Below are 24,596 nucleotides of genomic sequence, written 5' to 3' on the forward strand. Positions count from 1 at the left end.
AAGCTCGCAGTGTTAAGTGTGGAAAAGTTCTGACGAGATTGTGGCTGGCTCAATAGCGCAGTGGGCTGTTGACGCGTTGTCAATGGAGGTCCGTGGTTCGAGCCCCGCATCGAGTCAGAATTTTCACACTTAGCCCCTCACAGGAATTTGATTCCTGTTTCTAAAATTGTATTCGAATTAATCTTCAATGCATTTCTACTTATTCACACATACATACGCATGCATATACTTACGCTAACATTCAGGGTCTGCTTAGCAGGCACGTGATGACATCGGCCATGATAAATCTCGCAGTGTTAAGTGTGGAAAAGTCCTGAGGAGATTGTGGCTGGCTCAATAGCGCAGTGGGCTGTTGACGCATTATCAATGGAGGTCCATGGTTCGAGCCCCGCATTGAGTCAGAATTTTTTCACACTTAGCTCCTCGCAGGAATTTGATTCCTGTTTATAAAATTATATATGTACAGACTTGGTATTTAATATGGAATATTTTTTTTGGGGGTGAACTTTCTTTTCAAGATGACTTAGAACCAAAAGTTCATTGGAATTATGTTTAAATTATTCTACATTTTGTTAATGTGACCTTTAAAAGAAACAAAAACCACATTTGACATTTCAAAGCAAATAAATTGATCCTTGAAAGTGATGTAAACTGATATCGAACTCAATTCACGGACAGTACTGTGTTAAACTTCTTTACGTTTTCCAGAAGTATCTCTTTATTTTGCACATTAGCCAAAAAAATTTTCAACAAAAACAAAAGCTGAATTATGACTGGGATTACGGACAGTAAAATTACAGTTCAGTACTTCGTGTAACCCCCACGAGCATTCAGGAGAGCACGTACACGTCGAGGCATGCTGTTCACGAGATTTGCCAAGGTTTGGACAGGAATCGCTTGCCATGCAGACAATAGTCTGCTACAATTCACGCACAGAGCTAGGCTGCTGGTCCAAGTTGTCGATTTGATGCGTTAATTCTGCCAAACAAGTTCTCTATCGGATTCATATCCGGGGACATGGCAGGCCACTCCATATGCTCGACACCACGGTCAGCAAGAAAGTGTTGGATCATGCGAGCACGATGAGGCCGTGCATTGTCATCTTGGAAGACAAAGTTTCCTCGAAAGGCTGCACGAGCAAATGGAAGCATTGTTTCTTCCAGAATGACCGTGTACTTGAACTGGTTCAGGTTTCCATTCAGAACAACGGTCAGTTTTGCCCCCTGCATGAAAAGCAGCCAAACGGTCACCCCACCACCTCCAGCTTGGACTCTTGGCACTATACAATCTTCGTTGTGGGCTTCATGCACTTGTCTGCGCACTCGGACATGGCCATCTTGACGATAGACCAGAAATCTAGACTCGTCATTGAAGGTCACGTGATTCCAGTGTCCTGGCTGCCATTGACCGTGCTCTCTGGTCCACTGCAATCGGCGCTGGCTGTGTCTGGTCAGGCGTGGCTTTCTCTGGGGACGCCTGGCACGATAGCCTGCTTGAACCAGTCGTTGGTTGACTAGCCTTCTGGATACAGGCACATTTGTCAGTTGCTGCCACTCAGCCCTAAGCCGATTAGCTGACTTGTTACGGCCATTGCAGACTAACCGGTGCAGTTGGCGATCATCTCTCCTTGTGGTTCTGCGTGGAACGTCCTGGCCTCGGTATTGGAGTAGGGACACCCCTCTGAGCATTTCGTTTCAGGATCTTTGACACCTGACCTTGAGTGATGCCATACTGCCGAGCAATAGCACGCTGTTTTATGCCAGAATTTCGTAAAGCCACCACTCCATGACAAACAGCAATGTCAAGTTGACGGACCATCTCCAGAGGAAGCGGCAAAAACTTTTGTAGACGTGCAGCAGTTGTTTTCCACTAATACAGAACGCAGCAACCCTTATATACCCGATTTTGAAGCCAATCGTCAAATGTACCTGTCCTTACATTTTGTCATGCCACCTGTGATATAATCCTGTTATTGACTTCTTGCTGCAAAATACAATCAGTGACATGGTTCTTTCAACAACGACATCACCGAAGGGTAAAATAAACTCACCAGATTGATATACTGAGTTCAGAAAGTAAACCCAAGTCAAGAATGAAAAAAAAAATTCCATATTAAATGCCAAGTCTGTGTGTGTGTGTATATATATATATATATATATATATATATATATATATATATATATATATATATATATATATATATATATATATATATATATATATATATATATATATATATACACTGTATATATATATTCCTTTCAGAAAGTATTCACACCCATTTTGTTTGGTGCAGCATGAATTTAAAATTGATGAAATTGAGGGTTTTTTTTTTTTTCAATGGTCGACATAATCACTTCATAATAATTAAAAACATTTCAAAGCCCATAATTTGAAAGTGGAATTTGTTTTGTAGAAAATTTTACTGAATAATAAATGAAATAGAGAAATATCAAATTTACATAAGTATTTAGCGTTTAGAGTGAATACTTTGTATAAGCGCCTTTGGCAGTGATTACAGCTTTGAGTATTCTTGATTATATCTGTATCAGTTTGCACGTCTGGATTTGTTGAATTGCTCTCATTCTTCCTTGCATATTTGTTCAAGCTCTGTCAAGTTGGATGGGGAGTGTCGGTGAACAGCAATCTTTAAATCTTTGCACAGATTCTCAATGGGATTGAAGTCAGGGCTTTGGCTGGTCAGGGCCTTTCACGTTCTTGTTCTGAAGCCATTCCAGTGTTTCTTTGGCTGTGTGCTTGGGGTCTTTGGCCTGTTGGAACATAAATCTTCTTTGCACTCTTTACGTAAATTGGAAATTTACATCAATCTAACACACGTAAATCTTTGTAAAGTCTAAGTATTTTGCACTCTGAAGCAGGTTCTCCTCAATGATTTGCCTGTATTTGGCTTCATTCATTTTTCCCTCTATCCTTACACGTCTCCCAGTCCCTGCCGCTGAAAGGCATCCCCATAGCGTGATGCTGTCACTATGGTAGGGATGGTTTAAGATGTGTGATGAGCTGTGTTCAGTTTCCACCAGACGTAGCACTTTGCATTCAGGCCAAAGAGTTAAATTTTCGTCTTATCAGACCACATAGTATATTGCCTCATGCTCTCAGAATATTTCACTTGCTTTTTTGCAAACTCCAAGCATGCTATCATGTGCCTTTTTTCAGGAATGGCTTCCACCTGGCCTCTCTCCCATAACGCCTAGATTTTTGATGTACTGCAGAGACTGTTGAATTTCCGACAGGTTCTCCATCTCAGCCAAGAAACTCTGTAGTTCTGTCAGTGGTCAATGGTTCTTGTTTACCTCCCTGACCAAGGTCCTTCTTGCTAGGTTGCTCAATTTGGTTGGATGGCCAGCTCGAGAAAGAGTCTGGGTAGTTCCATATTCTTTCCATTTCCTAATGATGGAGCTCACTGTGTTCTTGGGAACTTTCAACACTCTTGAAATTGTTTTATACCCTTCCCCAGATGTATGCTTCTTCGCAATTCTATCTCTGTTGGTCTACGGACAGTTCCTTGGACTCCATGGTAGAATTTCTGTTCTAACATGCACAGTCAACTGTGGGACCTTATATAGAAAGGTGTATTTCTTTGTAAATCATGCCCATTCAGTTTGAAGTGGTCATAGGTGGACTCCAATCAAGTTGTGGAGACATCTCAAGGATGATCGGAGGAAATTTGATGCACCTGAGCTTAACTTGAAATGTCATAGCAAAGGGATGGAATATTTATGGACTCAAAACATTTCAGCTTTTCATTTAAATTGATTTGTAAGTTTCTAAAAAAAAAAAAATTAATTCACTTTGACATTGAGATATTAAGTGTAGATCAGAGACAAAAAAAAACTCAATTTGATTCAAATATCATATGAAATTCAGGCTGTAATAACAAAATGTGAAAAGGTCAAGGGGTGTGAATACTTCCTGAAGGTACTATATGATATGATGTATATATATTGTTACGGTCCGCGGATTAGATGTTATTTACCGAGCGGAGGTACCGCGGCCGAACAGTTGTTCCGCGACTAAACCCGATTCACCCAAACATTGGCCGTATCGCGCCACAGATATTCAATGTGGAAAAGACTAAGACGACGAATGCAAAGAGGAAGAGGAAGAAGATGTACAGAAGAGTAACGGGGTTTATTATTATTTACACACACATAAGCAAAAAGAGCAGTCACGGTTATTTACAGGGGACATGAAAACGCAGGTAACACAGTGAAAATTACTAGCTTATACAGACTTAGTTTACTACCCAGGACAGCACGAACAGAACAAACTCACGTACGCAAATGGATGGAAGGGTAGGAATCGTTTGGAGGGATGAGCAGGTGGGATCACAGGGCACAGCGAGCAGGTCCACTCCGGGCGGGAAGCGAGGAGCCGGCAGCTCCTTGTATTCGGCTTTACAGCGCACGCCGGCAGCTCCTTGTATTCGGCTTTACAGCGCACGCCGGCAGGGTCACTCGCTGCCCCGTCAGGGCTTCACGCGGCTGGTTGAAACGAGGCTGGACTCATCTGCCGTATCTCTGGTGTATCTTCTTTCTCTCTCTTGGACCTTACAACCCAGCTCTCTCTTGGACCCTTTTTGCGACTCTCGTGTAAAAGCTCCTCTCCTTTCTCAGCTCATCTGCGATCTGTTGGGGAACGTCCCGCAGCGGGTTATATAGGCCCCGCCCCTCAACCTTCGCGAACCTCCTTGATGTTTCTCTCCAAGTCCAACCCCTTGTTCGTGGTTGGTTGAGTGGGGCTGACTCACTCTTCCCCTCTGACGAGGTGGGGACCCGCCTTTCTTCCCCAACCCTGCCTCGTGGTCAATGGCGGCTTTGGAGGGGATGTAATTGGCAATCGAGGCTTGGCAATGACGAAAGGGGAAATGGAGGTTTTTGGGAATGCGAATGAAGGGAATCTATCTCTTTCAGTTGGTGCAATGGAGTGTCATTCTAATGGAAGACAAGGCCTTACTCTAAAACACATAATAAAGATATAAGCTACTGAACAAGGGTTTTATCGTGTCCTGCAATGTGGTGTTTCATGGAATTAACTACCGGGACGCCCTTTTTACCTTTACACAACTCTGGAGGCAGGAGGGGCCATAATCAACAATGTTACACAGCAATTTCCAATACAATACACACAATAAAAAAAATGCAATCCTCATATCCGCAACAATATATATATATATATATATATATATATATATATATATATATATATATATATATATATATATATATATATATATATATAGAGTTGTGTTCTGGGTATCTAGTGAATGTGTGGTAAACGAGCTATTTCAAAGCTTAATGGTATGACAGAAAAAATAAATTTAAATGCCATCCAAATTGATTATGAGCTGTTCTTCATTCACAAAATTGACCATCTACATTTCAGTACTATCCAAAATGATTTTGTTTCAGAAGAATATATTGTTTTTTATTGTGTAAAGTTCCAAGTTCTGCTACTTCCCTGAATTTGCAGACTTGCAAAACCCAGACATGCTTGATAAGACACAATAGGTACTTGTTCAAAGGGAAATGGAACAGTTCAAGTCCATGTGTTCTTGCTTGCAATCAAAATCCACTATCCAATTGGTATGTAATCAAAACATATTTTCACATCTTTCAAAATTAATAATTTTTATGGGGTGTGAAAATTACTTGTAACTAATAGTACCACTGCTTACCCTGTGTGAACAAATCAGGTATTTTGCTTGTCCTCATGGCAATGTAGACAGAGGAATATGAAGTCAAGTATGGATTACATTTTATCAAAATGCTCTGCCTTGGACATTTTCATCAGGGTCGTGGCCAATTTATTGAAGCACGAATTGATCAGTCCTTACCATCAGTACAATGCTCATCTGCGCCCCACCATTCATGGCAAGAGGCCCATGGTAGTGGATTTTGGAAGCTGGAGAAGAGGTAGAAAAGAGAATAGGCAATGATGCAGTTGGAGTAAATTGTGCAGAAAAGTGCAAGCACCACCATGGTAACTCCAACTCCTACAATGAGAAAAATCAGAGCACATTCAACAAAATAGTCGTAGAAGTACATTTATAATTGAATTGTAAGTTATTGTGTGGTCTACCATGGTGATAATGGAAAGGAAATACTAAAGAAATGCCATGTCAAAGCTATTCTCCTCCATAGAAAAGCAATGGCAGGCCCATATATCCATAAGGCCTTGGTACTACTGTGCAATTGTATCACTTAAGACAAAGTTTAGTCTATGTATGTATGTATGTATGTTATATATATTATATATATATATATATATATATATATATATATATATATGCATGGATCGGCTCACTACACTCGCCTCACCACATATCGCCATAGAGAAACGGGCTTGATTTAATTGAGGATAAGTACCTGAGATGCTGTGTTGTCATGATTTGCACCAATCATAATACAAACGTTTCTTTTGCACAAATTTAATTTGAATGTTTGTGATATTAATTTTTATAAGCAATTTAAGTTGAAGATTTAAGTTAAAGAATTATTTTTTTTCAAAAAACGAACCCTTTGCACATGCACATGGGAGGGGTAGGTGCACAATTTTTTTGTAATACATGACATTACATTTTTATAAACTATTGAAGTGGAAGATTGAAATTAATTTAAAAAAAATCTTTCAAAAAGTTTCTAAAAAAAAAAAAATTTTTTTTTTCAAAAACACCCTTCGGACATACACACGGGAGGGGTAGGTGCATACCTGAAGTTTGGTACGATTTCACAAAACTTTGAGGGAATAGTTCAGTGACCCCGCTATTCGCCGTTCTGCTATTCGCGGGTTCCGCCTATTCGCGGGTCCGCTATTTGCGGGTTCTGCGTATTCGCGGGTGATAAAATGTCACCTGTTTCTCTATTCACGCAAAAGTGTCCTGGAAATTTGTGGTGTTTTTTCTCTATGCGGACGTGTTCCAAGAAATCGCAATTTGTTTTTTTTCCTGTTCGCCGCCGTACTCCGCGAATTCGTGGTTTTTCATGGGCGCAAAAAAAAATAATTTCACGAGCCGTTAGCTTGACATACGGTATTTATAAAAGCCATCTTTAAAAACATCTACGAGCCGTGGGCATGACCTGCTTATACATTCACTGCTGTGTGCTTTGCGTTTTGCATGGCTTTCGCGGCCGCAAATTTTAGCCGCACTATAAGCGAGATAAGCGAGCTTCGCAGGATATCCCACCAGATGTGTAAACAAGTCAACCCCGTGAATTATAGAATGCAAACTCTTATAAATCTGTTATTGAAATTAGCAGATAGGCTCAATATGGCACCATCCTATAACATCCCCCACAAAAAATGTCCAAGGTATTCACCCCTCCGGCAGCTTTTTACCAACGGCTTCTGAGCCAATTTCAACATCCAAGTGCCGAATCCCCAATGTAATCGCCAAGGTATTTCTCCGGGTACAACGCGGTATTTCCATGTTGCTCTTCAATAAGATTATATTAATAATGTGTAACTTTCCTCAAATGAGGAAGGGAGGAACAATTAATTAGTTGTATATGGAACACAAATCAATGTCAACCACAATCACGAGCTGAAGTAATACATGGGAAAGCATCGAAACCTCAATATTCAATATTCTAGTTCCCCACAACATTCCTGTATGCCTTTGATGGACGAATAGCAAAATGCCAAAGGTACATCAGATGGAGGTCGGCGACATAAGCATTCAGGAGGGAAGAAATGTGCTCTATAAAACATTTTATCTAATGTGTGCCCACCTTTAGGAATAGTGAATAGTACGCATATGGAACTTATTAAAGGAAGGAAGTGGGATTTGAGAGGCAGTGCATCTCGTAAAACTTCATTTTTGTGTGCAATTTGTCGTTACTCAAGCACTACACAATTTCACCAACTTTTCTGAAAACCATGGCTGGTGTTTATAAAAGTAGAAATAATATGACCTGACAAACCGAAGTTGATCAAGTAATGTGGTCCATTTGCTAAATTCAAATATTTCTCTAAAGGTAAGATATAAAATTGGGCCAGTGTCCATGGGAAATGCCAATAAATGTACCTTTGAAAAGAGGCATTAGCCTCCACACTCCGGTTGGCCCATAGCTGGCGAACTGCCCCAAGGAACACTCAAGGAAGAATAGCGGTAAGCCAGCAAGAGCAAGCATAGTGACGTATGGTATGAGAAATGCACCTGCAAGAAATAACCAAGTTTTTGAATTGTCACGGCTGCAGAGGTAACAATACAAATGAATAGCACAGGTACCACATTTCCTGGTTGAATGATTCAGCTAAACCTCATACTAAAATACACAATTTGGTGTCTGTCTGTCTGAAGATTTTTGACTGCGATACATTCGGTCCTTACTTATCCAATCACAACCAAACTTAAGAGGGGGACTAAGGGTCACACAATGAAGCTCGTCATGATTTAACTCCCCCTCAACCCCAAAAGGGTTTTCCACGAAAAATGTTATTCCAAAACAAAATTAATACTAATAATATCCTGTCTCAAGGGGTTTTTCCTCCTTGACCAAAGGCCATGTTAACATGTACAAATAGTTTATCATGCCGTTTTTGTGGGAGCACCTCAACCAGAAGTAAAAATATTATAAACAACAAACACGTTTGATTACCCATTGTTTAACACTAAACTGAAAGGGAGGAAACACGGGGTATATTCAGTTACCAAGCAGCTAGAGAGCACTTGCCAAGCCAGCCGTTCCTTATCAATGGTTTTGAATGGACTGCTTGCTCTAATGCTTAAACCACTTGAAGAAAAGAAACTTGGTAAATGAACACCCCCCACAGGGTAAGAAAATAAAAGGTTCGTCCCCCAAAATAAAAGAACATTCTCCGACCAATGGTTTACTATTCTATTCCACCCTATGTATAGGACTCAAGTCTGGGAGTAAGTATGCTATAGCAATATATTAAACAAGTTTCTTTTAAACTTCATACGTGTATGTAACGAACTCACTTATCTCTCTGTCAGAGTAAAATAAGCGCTGTTCGAAGCCATGTTGTAATAATCGTTCTCTGCAAACTACAAGCCATATCAGGATTGGCATTGGTGTGATTTGAGTCCCATTTTTATAAAAACCCACCCCATCCCTTCATGTCGGAAGTGAAATCCCCCCCCCCCCTTGTTTCTCTTCTTCATTAATTTATTTCCAACAACTTAAAATCACACATCAACTTCCGGTTCTGAATTAAAGGGATCAAAGGTGAAAACCAATAACCAACAAACATCACACTGACACCCAAGCCCACTTCCTTCCAAATTTCTAGTTCTCTCCTGAGTTTGCTTATGTATTGTTGTGGATATGAGAATTGTGTTTCTTTTATTGTTGTGTAAATTGTTGTAAAAATATCACCCTCCTTCCTCCAGTTGTGTATAAAGGTCAAAGTGCGTCCTGTAATTAGGTCATAAACAATCACGTTTAGCCAATCATAGATTTCCTCCTTGTTGGTAGTTATTTCCCTATTCTGTGTATTAGGCTAAGGATTTGTCTTCCATTAATTAATACTCCATTGCACCGAATTCAGACAAGGTAGATTCCCTGCACATTCCCCTTTCCTCAATTGCCAACTGCATTGAGCGGTTCGCTGAATTCTGCTGCAGCTGTGGGTTGTTGTTTTCGCTCCAAGACTCCATTAGCCACGAGGTCGTCTCGGAGCCAAAGGTGGGAGGAGTCGGCCCAGCGCCGGGGACAAGGCGTGGTCCAGCCAACACCCCCTCTAAGGGCGGGGTCGGTGAGCCCTCGCGACCAATCAGGGCCGAGGCGAGCTCACCGATGGGCGTGTCCCAGCGGCCGGCGGCTTGATCGCCGGGGGGCGATATAAAGTGCGCGCGCATGTGTCAGGACGGTGGTTAGTAGTTGGTTGTTGGTGGCTGAAAGAAGAGACAGCAAGCCTTTTGAGAGAGGGGTTGGTGGTTGGTGGCAAAAAGTACCGTTGCTGCTGAAGGAGGAAGGGTTGATGAAGACAGAGAGCGGCGTTGGAGGAGGACGAGTTGAGTGGGGCGTTAAGTGGCATTGAAGTGGAGCTGAAGAGCCCGGAGTCCAGCACGATGCGCCCATCCAGTCGCGGTGAACGATACGCGCCGCTGCATACCAAGGCTTTCCCGCCAAGAACGCGGGTGGACTCCTGGAGCGGGACCTCGATGCCTGCAGTGGCCTGGGCCTTCCCATGCCTCCTTCCAGCCAATCCACTCTGCAATTCCCCACGTGAGTCTGTCTTTTGTTTGTTCTGTCCTGGGTTAATTAAGACTGTAGGTAAGCTAGCATTGCACTGTGTCTCCTTGATTCCTTCTGTCTTTATTTTAATATCTTTCCTTCTCCTTGGTTTCTTTTGGTTGTAAATAGTAATAAATTGTATTCGTATTTCAAACCCTCTTTGTCTTCTTCTTCTTCACATCCGTGTCGTCTTTGTCTTTTCCCTCATTGAATATCTGTGGCACGATTTGGCCAACGTTCAGAATCGGGTCTAGTCATTAACGGTTCGGGCCGTGGCGCCATCCGCTCGGCAAATTAATATCTTATCCACGGTCCGAAACAATTGGTGTCTGGGGGTGAGATTTGAGGCCCGGAACCAAATTTTTAGCCGCGTCGCAAGACGCTGGTCATAGAGTGCCCTCTGCTGTTCTTCTTCTTCTTCTTCTTCTTCTTCTTGTTGTTCTTGCAGAGAAGACAAAACCTCAAAGCTCCACCCATTCTGGGAACCATAGCTCCACCCATTGTGGGAGAGGCTTCATATAAACAAATATCCACCATTTTATTAACTTGCATAGCTTTGAGGCCTGTTTTGTAGGCCCGTGGTGTCTTCCTCTCTCACACAGTTTTCCTTCAAATCAAATTCGATATATCATTTCATTTTTCACAGTCGCTAACATAGTTTTAGACTCGGTTGAAAAAAAACGGGAAGAAAATCCGATGAAAGTTGCCCTTTATAGAACGAAATGAATTATCAAAGGCCTGTAACTTCAAGTCCATTGAGATATATATATTTTAAATCGCGGCATGGTCAGTCATACACCGCCCGAAATAAGAGACGGGAAAATGCCGAGATATATATATTTTGTTTAAATCGCGGCATGGTCAGTCATACACCGCCCGAAATAACAGACGGGAAAATGCCGAGATATATTAAAAATTCGTCCATTTGATGACAATCGTCACGATGAAATATTTAATTTATACGTCGTCACAATAATGTGGAGAGAGGAGCATAGCTTCGTTCACGTGTCGCCACACACGGGAAATTGCCGAGATATATATTTTTTTTAATTGCGGCATGGTCAGTCATACACCGCTTGAAATAACAGACGGGAAAATGCCGAGATATATTAAAAATTCGTCGCCACACACGGGAAATTGCCGAGATATATTTTCACTTTGCACAAAAATAACATCAAGTAATCGAATCAATAGGAATGTCCTGTGCCTATAACATCGACGTTATAGGCACAGCTGCATCTAGGCATTGTGTAACATCGACGCGGCTTTTGTTTTAATTAAAACTTTTTGTACTTGTTATATAACATCAAAAAAAAATTTTGGTCAAAATTAAGAGCGCCTGAGATTTTATAACATCCTAAATTTAAAAAATCGTGCCATGGATGGTTAAGGCGACGGGATGTCGGTGGGGGAACTAGAAGAGGGGTTAGGGGTAATCCTGGACCAGAGGGAGGAAATGGAGGAGAGCAATGGTGAGGTGGTTGAGGGGGTATCAGGTGCGCAAAATGGTGCCCTCGCGCACGTGGTTGTAGCGGCACCAAATTTAGCCGCGCCCATGGTCGCAGCAGCCGAGCCCGAGATGCAAGGGTACATGTGAGCCTTCACGGCCCAATTCATGGCAGAAGTACAGAAAAAGAACGACAGTATGGACAGGTTGGAAGGCCAAATGGGAGCAATGAGGGACGAAGCGAGGGGTACTAGTGAGCAACTGGGAGCAATGAGGGACGAAGCGAGGGGTACTAGTGAGCAATTAAGAGACGGGTTAAACAATATGGGAAATAAATTTGAGGGGTTAGACAATTTTAAGGGGTTGGACAATAAATTTGAGGGGTTAGACAATGGGATAAAAGAGGTAAAGAATGGGTTAACGGGGGTGGAAAATAGAATGGCTGCCCAGGAGAATCAGATAGAGGGGGTGAAAAATGGGTTAAGGGGGTTAGAAAACACAATGGACGACAAATTGCAGGAAGTAGGGGAGCAATCCGCCCGGGAAATCAAACGGATGGGGAACCAGATAGAGGAGGTGAAAATCGGGTTGGAAGGTAAACTGGATGCTCAGAGGGATGAATTGGAACAGATGAGGGCGGCATCTACTAAAGAGATGGGAGAAATGGGGGAGGAAATAAAACGAGGTGTAAGCGAGGTCTCGGGGGTATGCGAGGAGGTAAAGCGAGGTGATAAGCGTATGGAGAAAGAGGTGAGAAATGGGACGGCCAAGTTACAAGGGGGCATAGAAGATCTGACGCAGGAGGTGGAACAGCTGACGGTGGGACAGACGTAATTAGTGGAGCAGGTACAAAAGAACACTGCGGTACTAGGAGGGTTAAAGGCGACACAAAAAGAACTCAAAAATGACTTTATAGCGACGAAGAGGGAATGTCAGATGGTACGTGAGGGACTGACAACGAGGTTGGACGAGGTGACGGAGGCAATGGAGACGAAGGACCGGGAGGTGAGGACGCATATAGAAACGGTCAAGGTGGCCTTAGAGGACGAAATTGAGGAGATGCACCGGGAAATAAAAGAGGTGAAGCAAAAGTTAGAGGAAGTGGAAGAGGGGGTGAGTGAAATTAAGAAGAGACGGAGGGAAACTAAGAGGGAGATAAAGGAGGAGGTGATGGAATATGTACAAGGTCGGTGCTCAAATCGTGATGGTGTGCTCGCTAACCAGATAAAGAGTTTGCAGGTGGCGAAGGAGGTGCGGAGACGAGGTGCCAAGGTGAGTGGCGATATACGCGGAAATGTATATGGTGTGAGGGAAGAGTCAGTCGGCTTGGGGGTTGGTTTGGACCCGGGTGTTCGTGAGAGGCCGCTGGTGAAGTGTGCGACAGGTACGGAGTGCGAAAGAGGTGTGCGAGAATGTCCGACCATGGGGTGTGTGAGGAAAAAGTGCGCGCCGAGGAGTGAGTGTGCTGTCGAGAGTGAGTTGGTCGTAGCGCATGTGCGGGGGGGCACATGGAAGCGCGGAGTGGGGAGTGTTACAGAGGATGTAACGAGAGAGTGCACACCTGTGGTGAGATTTACGGAGGGTGTAGCGGGGGAGTATGCGCGAGACAGGTGTGTAACAGACGGGTGCCTGAGGAAAGAGTGCGCTGTCAAGAGTAAGGGTGAGTGCACGACCGAGTGTGGTGGTGAAAGCAGTGAGAGTGACGTGGAGCGTGAGTTGGTTGTGACAGGTGAGAAAGGATGCACACCTGGAATGGTAGAGCATGTATGGGAATGCACGCTGGAGTTGGTAGTGAGGCACGTGGTTGGGTGTACGGAGGAGAGCACACCTGTGGTTGTCACAGAGGAGGTGACCGAGGAGGGAGCGCGAAGAGGGGTGTTGGTAAGGTGTGCGAACGACGAGTGTGTGCAAAGGTGTGCGGTGGTCAGGTGTGTGACCAGGTCTGTAAGCGGAATGAGTGTACCTGGGTGTGTAAGAGAAGGTGCAATGACGAGGAGCATGGGAACGGCTGGATGTATGAGCAAGGAACGGGCTGCGGGGTGGAAGCATGCAAGTGGAGCATCGACGCTAACCGGGTTAGCGGTTAGATCGACTTATAGCCGGAACGGGCCTTCGGTGCGTGCCGGGCAGCTTCGTGTGCCGCGGGAGCCCGCGGGGATCGTGACCGCGGCGGTTTCGAAAGAACTGCCGTGCGGGATCCATGCCGGGCCGCGCTCTGAACGGCCGCGTCCGTGCTCCATTAAGCGGAGCGGGCAGCCCGGTAGGAAGGGTCGTCATGTCGACCCCTTTTTGTTGAGGCGTTCCGGCAGGGCGAAATCGGGCCATTGGACGGCTCCGTGCCGAGATGGTGCGTGGGATCTCTGCCCGGGTAAGCCCCCGTCCCTGCACCGAATGCCGGACGTATCCAACCGCCGGCACCAAGCAACCAGCATTCATTGCTCGGCTGTGCGAAGCCGGGCTGTAGAGATGAATTGGCGCACCGAGAGGCTCAAGTGAGTAGTCGTGTGACGAGAATAGTGTTTTGGACCCGAAATTAGAAAAACAAAATTTGATTGGCAAGGATTGGCAGTGATGATTGGCAGATTGGTAGAGTGATTAGTAAATTTTTAATTGGCTGGAATTTGGTGAGCAAAATTTATAGTGAGATACCCGATGTGATGGGATGGCAACTCTGCCATCTCTCACAGCGGGGGCAAAGGAGCACTAGGTTATGGGGTTGGCAGTGAAAACTAGCCCGGGAGGGTTAGGATAACGATAGGGATAGGGATCTAGAGAAGATGACCTTAGGTAACGTTAAGGTTAGGTAGTGACAATGATACCTGTAGTGGGGACGCAGGTAGATTAGTTTGGATGATAATGACGTGGTATGTGCTTAGTTTAAAGGGAAGACGGGGAGCACTAAGTTAGCAGGGCAACAGGTAGTTCAGATGATGCCGTGTGTGTGGTTAAAAGGAGTGATTGCACAGGTGTGCAACTGGACAGGTGTATGGAGCAGTGTTTGAATGAGTGATAGTGATGCGAGTTGTGCTGACCAAATGGTCCAGGAAGCGAAGGAGGGTGCAGGTGGCACCAGATGTGATTGCACAGGTGTGTAACGACAGGTGTATGGAGAATGGTTGTGTGGAAGACATGGAGTGTGGAATATATGGAGTATGGAATGGATGGTCGTGGAGTGAGTATGGTGGAAACTGTGGAGTGGAGTGGATGGTGCGAAGGTGTGGATGGGGGAAAGGAGGATGGACCCCTTCACGAATACCCGGGGAGGGTAGTGTAAGAGTTAGGTAGAGGGTACAGGTAAATTGTGGTTGGATATTGGCATCTGTGGTGCGTGTGGAAGAATGGAGTTTGGATGGGTGCATTAGTGACGTGGAAATGGCTGGGCGTGTGGCCTGTTAGTGTGTGTAGTTGATTGGGCACTCCACCACTGTGAGGATGTCGGCCAGGTGAGGCCGCAGGTGGGCTCTGGGAGCCGGTAGAGTTGTTGTGGATGGGGCCCGAGGATCCAGAGGACGGACCCGGGTAGCCCAGTGCCAGAGGGCACCGAGGGGTGACAGAGCCAGGAGGGGCCCTCCCCAATTAGATAGGTTAGGTGAGGAGCAGGTAAGCTCGGAGGCAACTACAGTGGTGGAGGTATGCAGGTGGGTAGACCTGCTGGGAGAGCCACACGCCCCAGTCCTGAAATTGTGCAAGGGCACCGGGAGATGAATCGGGGGAGTGAGACCCCAAATTGAGAAGCACCACAGTTTGGTCAATGGGAATTGGTTTTTAGAACCCATAGTGTAAGTTGGCCAATGGATTGGCAGGGAAGACCCCGGGTAGTGTAAAGTGTGTTAAAGTCATTTAGAAGGTAGTTAGGATTAAGAATCTTCTTGCACCATCTGCATCCACTCACCTGAGGTGACAGGACTCCACACCATGCCATGTTTTTATTATTTTATTGTGCAAATGTTTGGATTGTGAGACGCATCATGACGTGGGTGTGACATTGTGCTGTTGTTCCATCTCTCCCTCCTTATGAGGATTGATGAAGAATTGGTGATGGCAAATTTTGAAGTAGTGGGAGTAAAGACGAATTTGGTATCGGGGAAATATGGGGAAGACGAGACATTAGTGACGAATTTGTAAATGTGTAGATGGTTGTAAATATGGGGTAAGGGCAAGGGTAGAGTAGGTGACAGGGGGGGTGACATACGGTAGGGACGAGCTTTTCTCCGCTCCGTCTCCATACGCACCTCGCCTTGCATTGCCTTTATTGATGTGTACCCTTGTGACCTTACCCCTCGCTCATCTGTCTTCCCCCCCCCCCCCCTCTTGTCTCCCACACGAGGACTGTGCGCCACGGGGAGCGTGCGTGAGTCCGCCATTGGGCGCCCGAAACTCTCGCAACCACAGCTGTCTGCATCGATGCACCACCTTATGGACCACATGTCTGTGGCTGAGCACCACTTATGGACCCCATGGGTTGGGGCATGGCCCCTCTGCTGGAACCGGCCATGAAGGCCCGAGATCTTGCTGGCAGACCTTGGCCACAGGGCACCTATGCCCCACAGGTGAACCATACAAAGTCGACCCCTTGTGGGCCATAAATAAAAGTAATGGACACGTTTGGTGCATTTTATTTTATGTGCAAATAGGCCGCCAGCAAAGAAGATGACAACACCAGGGTCCAGGAAGATAACAATAGCCAGCAGAGGGGGCCGAAGAGCAAGACACCACCAAGGGTTTGTTGTTTTTATTTTTATTTAACAGTGATGACTGTGTACCGATTGGTGCTTGAGGGTGTATTGGTGTGTTTTTGGGTGCTTCATGGTGCGTCGATGCAGAGCAGACTGTCTCCCCCCCCCCAAAAAAAGAACAATCACAGGTCCTGGGTTAGTTTTGTAAATAAAGATAGCGTCACTGTAAATAATACTCCCCCATCGTAAATGTATAGTTTGAAGACAATTCCGCAATTCGGTTAGCTGTGGGCGTAAATCTGTTAGGCAGGGTGCAATGGAGCAGCGGGACATATTTATTTATGTTTTAAAACTGTCACACTCAGGGTCAGGTTAAATGTAGAGGGAACTACACCTACGTGCCACACTAAAAGTAAAGGTAATAGGCCCGGGACGTGCCTAAGAGGGGGAGGGTGCAGTGTTGTGGATATGAGAATTGTGTTTCTTTTATTGTTGTGTAAATTGTTGTAAAAATATCACCCTCCTTCCTCCAGTTGTGTATAAAGGTCAAAGTGCGTCCCGTAATTAGGTCATAAACAATCACGTTTAGCCAATCATAGATTTCCTCCTTGTTGGTAGTTATTTCCCTATTCTGTGTATTAGGCTAAGGATTTGTCTTCCATTAATTAATACTCCATTGCACCGAATTCAGACAAGGTAGATTCCCTGCACATTCCCCTTTCCTCAATTGCCAACTGCATTGAGCGGTTCGCTGAATTCTGCTGCAGCTGTGGATTGTTGTTTTCGCTCCAAGACTCCATTAGCCACGAGGTCGTCTCGGAGCCAAAGGTGGGAGGAGTCGGCCCAGCACCGGGGACAAGGCGTGGTCTAGCCAACACCCCCTCTAAGGGCGGGGTCGGTGAGCCCTCGCGACCAATCAGGGCCGAGGCGAGCTCACCGATGGGCGTGTCCTAACGGCCGGCGGCGCCGGGGCGATATAAAGTGCGTGCGCATGCGTCAGGACGGTGGTTAGTAGTTGGTTGTTGGTGGCTGAAAGAGACAGCAAGCCTTTTGAGAGAGGGGTTGGTGGTTGGTGGCAAAAAGTACCGTTGCTGCTGAAGGAGGAAGGGTTGATGAAGAAAGACAGTGGCGTTGGAGGAGGACGAGTTGAGTGGGGCGTTAAGTGGCATTGAAGTGGAGCTGAAGAACCCGGAGTCCAGCACGACGCGCCCATCCAGTCGCGGTGAACGATACGCGCCGCTGCACACCAAGGCTTTCCCGCCAAGAACGCGGGTGGACTCCTGGAGCGGGACCTCAAAGCCTGCAGTGGCCTGGGCCTTCCCATGCCTCCTTCCAGCCAATCCACTCTGCAATTCCCCGCATGAGTCTGTCTTTTGTTTGTTCTGTCCTGGGTTAATTAAGACTGTAGGTAAGCTAGCATTGCACTGTGTCTCCTTGATTCCTTCTGTCTTTATTTTATTATCTTTCCTTCTCCTTGGTTTCTTTTGGTTGTAAATAGCAAATAAATCATATTCGTATTTCAAACCCTTTTTGTCTTCTTCTTCTTCACATCCGTGTCTTTGTCTTTTCCAAATTGAATATCTGTGGCACGATTTGGCCAACGTTCAGAATCGGGTCTAGTCATTGTTAACGGTTCATGCCGTGGCGCCATCCGCTCGGCAAATTAACATCTTATCTGCGGTCCGTAACAGTATCCATCTTGCCCATCGGCGTGGTGGGGGATGGGGGCGGACGGGGTAACCTTTCTCAAGCTGCTATGCTCCTTCTTTACAAGGCCACTATACGTCCTGTCATGGAGTATCATTGCCGTATTTGGGCTGGTGCTGCGGCCTATCACCCATCTCTTCTTGGCAGAATCCAGCGATGTGCTTCCATTCTGGTGGGACAGGATTTGGCATCAACCCTGGAACCTCTCAGTGCGCTGCTCTGTTGCTTCCTCGAGCCTTTTCCACAGATATTACCATGGAATGAGCTCTGAGGGTCTATCACAGGTTGTTCCATCGAAGTATACTTTCAGTAATGACATAATTACATGTCGATCAGATCCAGATGTCTCACGCCATGCAGTCCAATTCGAGAAAGCGAGGATCACATGTTAGTTATTTAACAATTCCTTGTGTGTCTGTGTCTGTCTGTCTGTGTCTGTGTCTGTCTGTCTGTGTCTGTCTGTGTCTGTGTCTGTCTCTGTCTGTGTCTGTCTCTGTCTGTGTCTGTCTGTGTCTGTGTTTGTCTGTGTCTGTCTGTGTCTGTCTGTGTCTGTCTGTGTCTGTCTGTGTCTGTCTGTGTCTGTCTGTGTCTGTCTGTGTCTGTCTGTGTCTGTCTGTGTCTGTCTGTGTCTGTCTGTGTCTGTCTGTGTCTGTCTGTGTCTGTCTGTGTCTGTCTGTGTCTGTCTGTGTCTGTCTGTGTCTGTCTGTGTCTGTCTGTGTCTGTCTGTGTCTGTCTGTGTCTGTCTGTGTCTGTCTGTGTCTGTCTGTGTCTGTCTGTGTCTGTCTGTGTCTGTCTGTGTCTGTCTGTGTCTGTCTGTGTCTGTCTGTGTCTGTCTGTGTCTGTCTGTGTCTGTCTGTGTCTGTCTGTGTCTGTCTGTGTCTGTCTGTGTCTGTCTGTGTCTGTCTGTGTCTGTCTGTGTCTGTCTGTGTCTGTCTGTGTCTGTCTGTGTCTGTCTGTGTCTGTCTGTGTCTGTCTGTGTCTGTCTGTGTCTGTCTGTGTCTGTCTGTGTCTGTCTGTGTCTGTCTGTGTCTGTCTGTGTCTGTCTGTGTCTGTCTGTGTCTGTCTGTGTCTGTCTGTGTCTGTCTGTGTCTGTCTGTGTCTGTCTGTGTCTGTCTGTGTCTGTCTGTGTCTGTCTGTGTCTGTCTGTGTCTGTCTGTGTCTGTCTGTGTCTGTCTGTGTCTGTCTGTGTCTGTCTGTGTCTGTCTGTGTCTGTCTGTGTCTGTCTGTGTCTGTCTGTGTCTGTCTGTGTCTGTCTGTGTCTGTCTGTGTCTGTCTGTGTCTGTCTGTGTCTGTCTGTGTCTGTCTGTGTCTGTCTGTGTCTGTCTGTGTCTGTCTGTGTCTGTCTGTGTCTGTCTGTGTCTGTCTGTGTCTGTCTGTGTCTGTCTGTGTCTGTCTGTGTCTGTCTGTGTCTGTCTGTGTCTGTCTGTGTCTGTCTGTGTCTGTCTGTGTCTGTCTGTGTCTGTCTGTGTCTGTCTGTGTCTGTCTGTGTCTGTCTGTGTCTGTCTGTGTCTGTCTGTGTCTGTCTGTCTGTGTCTGTCTGTCTGTGTCTGTCTGTGTCTGTCTGTGTCTGTCTGTGTCTGTCTGTGTCTGTCTGTCTGTCTGTGTCTGTCTGTGTCTGTCTGTGTCTGTCTGTGTCTGTCTCTCTCTGTCTCTCAGATTGGAATCCACTGATCTCTATAAATACTGGATTGTGTGCCGAATGTTAATCGATAGGGCGGTCTTGAAGCCACCAGAATCTACGTCAATCTAACCGCAACTCGACACACGGATCATACTACACTTACCACGGTCTAGCTATGGAACTCCCTCCCCCTTACCCCCTCTCCATTTAACAATATAATACATGGTCTGGAAAGGCAAAGGAGAGCAATCGGAGGGGAAAGGCAACCCAACATGAGAACCAAACAAGAACCAGTAATCCATCAGCAACAGAAGACATGGAGGAAGAAAGTGTAAAATTAGGGGCATAAGGTGATGACCCAATTCCAGCAGCAAATATGGCCTCAGAAGAGGATTATGAGGGAGCTGTAGAAAAAATAGAAGCATGTGTTGATCAGCAGTGACGAGATGGCAATAAAGACAAGCATGGAAATGGAGATTCAGAGTTGAAAAGGGAAGCATGTTGAATGGAGTGAGCTCAAACTGGAGTTCTGTAAAAAGCGATGTACACAGAGTAAGGTATTGAGACACCTTTTTTTGTTATAGTCAGGTTCAGTATGTCCAGATTTAAAGTTTCGTTGGATTTTTTGGGGGATTTGGAAAACTATATATTTTTGGAAACTATATTGTATAGTCAGTCAGAAAACCAATGTTGCTATTTGCACAGACTCCTGTATGGCGGCCATCTTGGATTTTCAAAATTGCCGCCGTAGAACTAATTTTTCTCAATATCTCAGCTTCTAAATAACATAGAGCTTTGATTCTAACGGCTAAACATACATTTTCAAGGGCCCCGAATCCAATGGTAACAAGTTCGATAAGCTAGACATGACCATAGAGCTCCTATGTGGCGGCCATCTTGGATTTTTCAAACTGGCCGCCGTAAACTTGATGTTTCTCAATATCTCAGCTTCTAAACAACATAAAGCTTTGATTCTAACGGCTAAACATACATTTTCAAGGGCCCCGAATCCAATGGTAACAGGTTCGATAAGCTAGACATGACCATAGAGCTCCTATGTGGCGGCCATCTTGGATTTTTCAAACTGGCCGCCATAAAATTGATGTTTCTCAGGATCTCATCTTCTAAATAAGACGGAGCTTTGATTTTTCTAAATCCCAAAAACAATCCAACGAAATCTAAAATCTGGACATGCTGAACCTGTGTGTTGACTAATGAGAAATACTATTCTACTGCGAGTGTTTTGCCCTTTGTGGGCCTTTGTGGCATACTGCCAAATAACACACAGATACTCCTGATGTTCATGAGAACTTAAAAAATCTGTTTACGGGTGGACAAGCTACTAAAGTAATAAGTTTGATCCCCAGGGTACAGCTGAGGAAAATAATTAATTTACAGCATGTGTTTTTGTATTATTTATATACTGAGCAATATACCTGATATTGTGGTGATGGTGGTAGTGCATTTGTAGCCTATTATACATCAATATGTCTGTGGTGGTGGTTGTATATATCGGTGACGGTTCCCTTTGCTTTGCTGTCTTTGCAGGTTCTACATGTCACATTATGAGTGAGATGCAACAAGATGGTGAAGGGGCGGGGCAAGCCCAGGAGTCCACGAACTGTAAGCAGTGCATTTTATGCAAGGCTGATGTCAAGAAAGGATCCTTGGTGTTAAACCCCAGAATAGATTCCTACCAACATTTATTGAAGACAATAGAAGAAAGGGCCAGTTTGCATGATGGCATCTACGTTCAAGTCCATAAACGACTCCAAAACAGCACAAAAGAAACACTCTCTACAGAGAAGGCAGTTTGGCATCGTACTTGTTACTCCAGTGCAACTAACAAGAGCGAGATACAATGTGCCAGAGACCGCCATGTGCATGCAGTAACAACTGGACACTATACTGCAAAAAAACGCGGACAGAAGAGAGGAAGCACAGAAATGGACGAGCCAGGCTCATCAACATCTGATGCAACATCCCCGTTCACACGCTCGTGTACAGTGCCACTGGATAAAGAGCAGTGTTTTTTCTGCCAAAAAGATGATGGCCAACTACTCTACCAGGTTAGGACTGAAAATGCTGTTCAAGAGCTTAGAGAGGCTGTAGAGAAGTCCCAAGATGCATTATTGAAAACACGATTCAACACATGTATCTCACCAGGTGATGCACACGCAATTGACCTTCGGTACCACAAATCTTGTTGGAGAAGACGTGTTCCATGTAGTACGAGACAGACCTAGCGCAAACAGAAGCAGCGCAGACAAAGAACTATTGCTGCAACGGGCAAGTCCGATTGAGATGATCAACCTGATAGATGTCAAAACACAAAACCAAGCTTATCTCTCCATGGATGACATTGAAACCACTTATGTCAATATGATTGGCACAGAACACTTGGAAAAGCATGTACCTACATTCAATAGAAAGTGGCTGAAAGAAAGAATCGTCACTGAGTTGCCAAGCGTGACATCTGTTCTCCAAAAAGACCGAAGAAAATCGGCCATCCTCTACTGTCCAGATGCATGTGAGGAAAGCATGGTTCATTCTGCAATCACAAGTGATGGCGATGACGAGAACAACATGAAGACAATCTACAAAGCAGCACAAGTGATACGGAAGAGCATCGCAGAATTCATTAAGAAGGACCAGGAAGCAAATACCATACAGGTGTCCAGCAATATCAACGATGTTCCGGCTGAACTATACACCATGATCCGCTGGGTAATGGTAGGGCCTGTCGACAAGCTGGAAACTGAGAAGAGGACCAGTGTTGTTGACAGATCAACACTCACTGTGAGTCAGTTGGTGTTCAGTTGGTGTTCAGTTGGTGTTCTTCTCTCCCGACACAGATGTCCTGGTACTAGTCATAGCAAACTATGACCTACTGCTGAGGAATACATCCATTTCCATGGCCTCTGGAATACTTCAAATAGAGCCACTGTGGACAGCTCTAGGGGTCGAAAGAGCAAAGGCGTTGCCAGCCTTTCATGCTTTCACAGGGGCAGACAACACTGGGAGGTTCTCTCGAATAGGCAAAGCAACCTGGCTGCATGTCTACCTCAAAGCAAGTGAAGATGTCAGACACCGTGCGAATGCTTTCAGATGCAACTGAAGTGACGGAGGACATGTTGTCCACACTAGCTAACTTTGTATGCGCTGCTTACTCTCCAAATGGCATCCACATCGACAGCATCCCCGAACTACGATGGTATCTCTTTTGCAAACACATGGCAGAAAGTGACAGGCTTCCTCCTACTCTTGGAGCTCTCAAGCAGCACATCCTTAGAGTCCATATCCAAGCCAGAGTGTGGGGTCAGGCAAGCATTGCTCAACAGGATCCTCAGCTGAATCCCCTGCAAAACGGCTTTTACAAAGACACGGATGGACAAGTGAAACCAACCACAACTGAGGAGCCTCCAGCCCCCAAGGCCATCATTCAAATGGTTAGATGTCAGTGCAAAACAGACTGTTCTTCATCTAGATGTTCCTGCAGAACAAACAACTTGGCTTGTACAGACCTTTGTCAGTTTGACATCCAGTGCCAAAATGATGAGGACTCTCAAGATGTGATGAACGAAAGCGATGATGAGGATGATGATGATGATGACTTTACTCAATGATGAATCAAAGCGCTGTGCTCTTTAGAAGGTGAGTTACATCAGTTTTACGGCGGTCAGTTTGAAAAATCCAAGATGGCCGCCACATAGGAGCTCTATGGTCCTGTCGAGCTTATCGAACTTGTTACCATTGGATTCGGGGCCCTTGAAAATGTATGTTTAGCCGTTAGAATCAAAGCTTTATGTTGTTTAGAAGCTGAGATATTGAGAAACATCAAGTTTACGGCGGCCAGTTTGAAAAATCCAAGATGGCCGCCACATAGGAGCTCTATGGTCATGTCTAGCTTATCGAACTTGTTACCATTGGATTCGGGGCCCTTGGAAATGTATGTTTAGCAGTTAGAATCAAAGCTCTATGTTATTTAGAAGCTGAGATATTGAGAAAAATTAGTTGTACGGCGGCAATTTTGAAAATCCAAGATGGCCGCCATACAGGAGTCTGTGCAAATAGCAACATTGGTTTTCTGACCGACTATACAATATAGTTTCCAAAAATATATAGTTTTCCAAATCCCCCAAAAATTCCAACGAAATTACATAGTGAACCTGACTATTATCTTTATTATTGATCTGCCACAATTGATCAATAACTACTACTGCTAATCCGCATGCCCGATTAAGGGACGCAGCGACCCCCATAACTGTTGGTCTTCCGAATACAGTGTGGGGAATTGACCCTTTATACTTTGCTCCCTTGGGCCAGGGGGAATGGGAAGCACAGTAGACAAAGCCAGTTCTTCATAAAGTTGGGTAATGTGCCTCTATGTCAGACTTTGCTATTGATCCTGAAAGGAATCCATCGGCCAACTAGATGGTATTCATAGAATACTTACCCTGCGCAGTCAACTTGTTGCGAGCCAACTCTTCTGTTTTTAAACATTTTTTTTTCTTTGATCCAATATGGCTGCCAGACCACGTGAGCGATAACATCATAACTTTATATTCTCTAATATAATTGTTGCATAGATCATGCTCAATACATTTAAAACTGATCAGACTAAGCATTGTCCCTGTCGAATTATGACATCATAATTATGGCCAATAACGTCATCGTTAACACCTATTCCCCATATGGAATTCTTTACAATGAGCCATGTTTCAATTTTTTTCCATGCAGCGGTTTTGGTCACTGTCATTTCCGAATATCAGCTTCTTAGCTCAAAAGGTGCCTGAGATATTGCCCAGATGAGAAAGGAAATAAATAAGTACTTAATTAATCGATAATAATTAAGTAATTAACCAATTAATTGATTCATCAAAAAACAAAAATAATTTTTTTGCCAAAGCACATGCTCACTA

At 44.9% G+C, this 24,596-nt stretch overlaps 1 protein-coding gene across 1 annotated transcript in view; it reads right to left on the bottom strand.

Annotated features, from left to right (window-relative positions):
- LOC137418771 (sodium- and chloride-dependent neutral and basic amino acid transporter B(0+)-like) overlaps positions 1–24,596 on the bottom strand; it is a 193,619-nt gene that overhangs the window by 124,637 nt on the left and 44,386 nt on the right. Inside the window, exons 3-4 of the mRNA XM_078776390.1 lie at positions 8,048–8,179; positions 5,858–6,016 (exon numbers count right to left, since the gene is read on the bottom strand). Coding sequence (XP_078632516.1) covers positions 5,858–6,016; positions 8,048–8,179 — 291 coding nt within the window. The remainder of the gene's footprint in view (positions 1–5,857; positions 6,017–8,047; positions 8,180–24,596) is intronic.

This window comes from Myxine glutinosa, chromosome 4 (assembly GCF_964187855.1).
Source record: "Myxine glutinosa chromosome 4, kmMyxGlut1.1, whole genome shotgun sequence".
Lineage (NCBI taxonomy): Eukaryota > Metazoa > Chordata > Myxini > Myxiniformes > Myxinidae > Myxine > Myxine glutinosa.